Genomic DNA, 3,271 nt, shown 5'->3' with positions numbered 1-3,271 from the left:
TCTTACACGGTTTTTAGACGAGCTTCAAAAGCCTTTCATATGACATTACCAACATGCGAAAATACTGTCAAACGTCGGCTATATATTGCATTGAATCTCTATTAGATATTGCAACTTCTTGTAGCAGTAGCATTTTATTTGTTTAACATTGGATTGTAAACTATACTCATAAAGTAACATTGTCCTTCAAATTCAAGATTTGAAGGGGGAACACTGACGAAGTTAATAAGGTATAAGAGTTCTTCTGGAATCAGAAAACACGTATTGCAGCTACTTCTCTTTTTTTGGCATAGGGATTAGGATTAAAATGCACAAGATTCGAGTGGGAAAAAGTAATATGAGATTCATTTAGTAAATCGTATACTCTCTTTTTGATTTGCTACTATTACACAATATTAGGCATACAAACTGAGAGTACATTTTCTTGTTGACCATGTAAAAAAAATTACAAAAAAAAAAAAAAAAAACAGAAAAAAAAACGATAAAAAAACATGATGAAGAGACAACACACACAGGTGTAGGGATTAATTAGATATATGATGATAGAAATAAGGTGCAAAATTCCCAGCACACGCAAGCGGTGAAATCACTGAATTAGGCCTTCTCCCACTTGAGGGGCTTCACAACCTCCCATGTGAAGTCAGAGTCATCCCTTCCAAAGTGTCCATAAGCAGCAGTCTTCAAGAACCTGTTGTTGCCACCTCTCTTTAGATCAAGGTTGATTGAGATCATTCCTGGCCTGAAGTCAAAGTTCTCCTTCACAATCTGGAGGATCTCCTTGTCAGGGATCTTCCCAGTTCCATAGGTATCAACAAACACAGATAATGGCTCTGGCACACCGATGGCATAGGACACTTGCACAATGCACCTCCTGGCAAGTCCGCTGGCAACAATGCTCTTGGCAGCCTGCCTCACAATGTAGGCTCCACTCCTGTCTACCTTGGTTGGGTCCTTTCCCGAGAAGGCACCACCACCGTGTGCTCCCCATCCACCGTAGGTATCGATGATAATCTTGCGGCCAGTGAGACCTGCGTCACCATGAGGCCCACCAATGACGAATCGGCCTGAGGGGTTCAAGTGGAAGATGGTCTTCTCGTCCAGGTACTTCTCCGGGATCACAGGCTTGATAACATGCTCCTTGAGATCTGCGGCAATTTCATCGTTGGTGACGGTCTCATCGTGCTGAGTTGAGATAAGCACGGTGTGGACACGGATGGGAACCATGGCACCCTTGTCATTGACATACTCAACTGTGACCTGGGTCTTGCCGTCGGGCCTCAACCAGGGGCATGTGCCGTTCTTGCGAACCTCGGTGAGTTTTGCGCCAAGCTTGGTTGCAAGAACATGGCTCAAGGGCATCAACTCAGGGGTCTCATCAGTGGCATAGCCAAACATGTGACCTTGGTCACCAGCACCAATCTCCTCGGGCCTTTTTGTGAGATGGCCATGGACACCCTGTGCAATATCAGGGCTCTGTTGCTCAATGTTGACAAGAACCTTGCAGTTGTCAGCATCAAGACCAACATCGTTGGAAACGAATCCAATGTTCCTGCAGGTGTCGCGGACAATCTTCTCGTAGTCTACATTGGCCTTAGTTGTAATCTCTCCAAAGACCATGACCATGTTGGTCTTGGTGCAGGTTTCACAGGCAACCTTGCTGTCTGGGTCCTGCTCGAGGCAGGCGTCAAGGACAGCATCGGAGATTTGATCACAGAGCTTGTCTGGGTGTCCCTCGTTCACCGACTCGGAGGTGAAAAGGAAAGTCTCTGCTGCCATTTTTTACTAACTGCACAACAATAGATCAAATCAAAGAATTAGCACCTTGCATAAAAACAAACACATAGAAGGCAAAGACAAAAGATCCAAAAGAAGCTCCTTATTCCAACTATGCCTATAGCAACCAGTAATTACAACAATTCTTTTATAAAAAAATAACCTAATCGGTACAAATTCAAAGTCTAACGTTTATTTTCCAAATCCAGCAAATTTCAGAAAATAAACAAATTCGTCCAAGAAATGAAATTTATATGTCTAAATCTTAAGTCAACCGAACAAAAACCTAGTCATTAACACATGAATTCAACTAGATCTGAAATCCAAACGCGAAATTAACAAGTGTTAGTGCACTTCATATTAAGATCTCATACGAACGAACTTGAATTCAGCATAAACACGCTAGCTAAGAGCCTATCGAGTGAAGAAAACCACTAGATCTACAACATGACACAAATTTTCATGACATTTTCTTCTTGCCAACATAACAGTTACTACTACTTGCAAATTGCAAGAGAGAAGAAAAGAAGAGAGTAATACCTCTGAAGGTAGAAGAAGAGCAGAGAAACGGTTAAGAAGCTCGAACTCCGAGTAACGAGCAAGAGAGAGAAGTGAATGGTGCCTTGAGAGAGGTGGATGCTTTGCTTAGCTTGGGGCCTCTGCTCAAAGCTGTGCGAGTTCAAACGTGACCCCTGAGACGCCATTTATAGGGGTGGGGGTTGCTCGAGTGGCTTCAATGACGAAAATGCCCCTCGGTAGGAGGATTATATTTTGGGTTAGATTCATTTCAACCATTTTCCAATGAGGGAACCGTCCCCTTCACTCGGGAAAATTGAATTGAATTCAGCTGTGCTGAACTGAGTTCAATATATTAAAAAGGAATTCTTTTGTAAATGTGTGATTAATTTTTTTATACGTATGTAGATAGAATATCCAATATTTGACTAGGGGACTATAAGTGTTTTCTATTTAACCACAGTTTAAGACTTTAATGATCAAAATTATAAGTTCAATTTTATAAGCACCAATCTTTTTTAGAAAAAAAAAGTTAAAAAAAATAATAATGTAGTGCCATCACACCTACCACAACATGGTTGGTAAGTACTATTGTTGTGTTGTGTACTAACAACTACTAATGGATGACTAATGCGGTTTTGCGAAGTTTGATTTTGACTTGTTGCGTGCAAATACCTGGCCTCCTTCTCCCAAATCTCAATGGTGTTCTTGTTTTTGACTCTCACACATTTGTCCATTCTTCATTATTGCCTCTCTATATGCTCATTAAAAAAAATAAAAATGATTAAAGTGTGACTAAAATGTTAAAGCCAAAAAAGAATTTGTTAAGATTTTAAAATTGATAAAAAAAAATATAAAATCAACCGTATTAGGTGTATATCAAAATCAGTCACTAAAATTAACTATTAATAATACATATATTTATACATAAATACATGATAACTGATTTTAATATACATATAATATTTTTATTTTAAAATAT

At 39.7% G+C, this 3,271-nt stretch overlaps 1 protein-coding gene across 1 annotated transcript; it reads right to left on the bottom strand.

Annotated features, from left to right (window-relative positions):
- Positions 453 to 2,469, bottom strand: LOC107635276 (S-adenosylmethionine synthase). The gene is made up of 2 exons (XM_016338705.2): positions 2,314 to 2,469; positions 453 to 1,786 (listed from the first exon to the last, which is right to left on the bottom strand). Exon 2 carries the CDS (start codon positions 1,774 to 1,776, stop codon positions 595 to 597), a length of 1,182 nt encoding a protein of 393 aa, XP_016194191.1. The 5' UTR covers positions 1,777 to 1,786; positions 2,314 to 2,469; the 3' UTR covers positions 453 to 594.

Source organism: Arachis ipaensis, chromosome B01 (assembly GCF_000816755.2).
Source record: "Arachis ipaensis cultivar K30076 chromosome B01, Araip1.1, whole genome shotgun sequence".
Taxonomy (NCBI): domain Eukaryota; kingdom Viridiplantae; phylum Streptophyta; class Magnoliopsida; order Fabales; family Fabaceae; genus Arachis; species Arachis ipaensis.
This window is presented reverse-complemented; position numbering and strand designations above follow the sequence as displayed.

What these genes read in the sequence shown, in the direction of transcription:
- LOC107635276 (XM_016338705.2), bottom strand. Translation starts at nt 1,776, where the DNA reads ATGGCAGCAGAGACTTTCCTTTTCACCTCCGAGTCGGTGAACGAGGGA.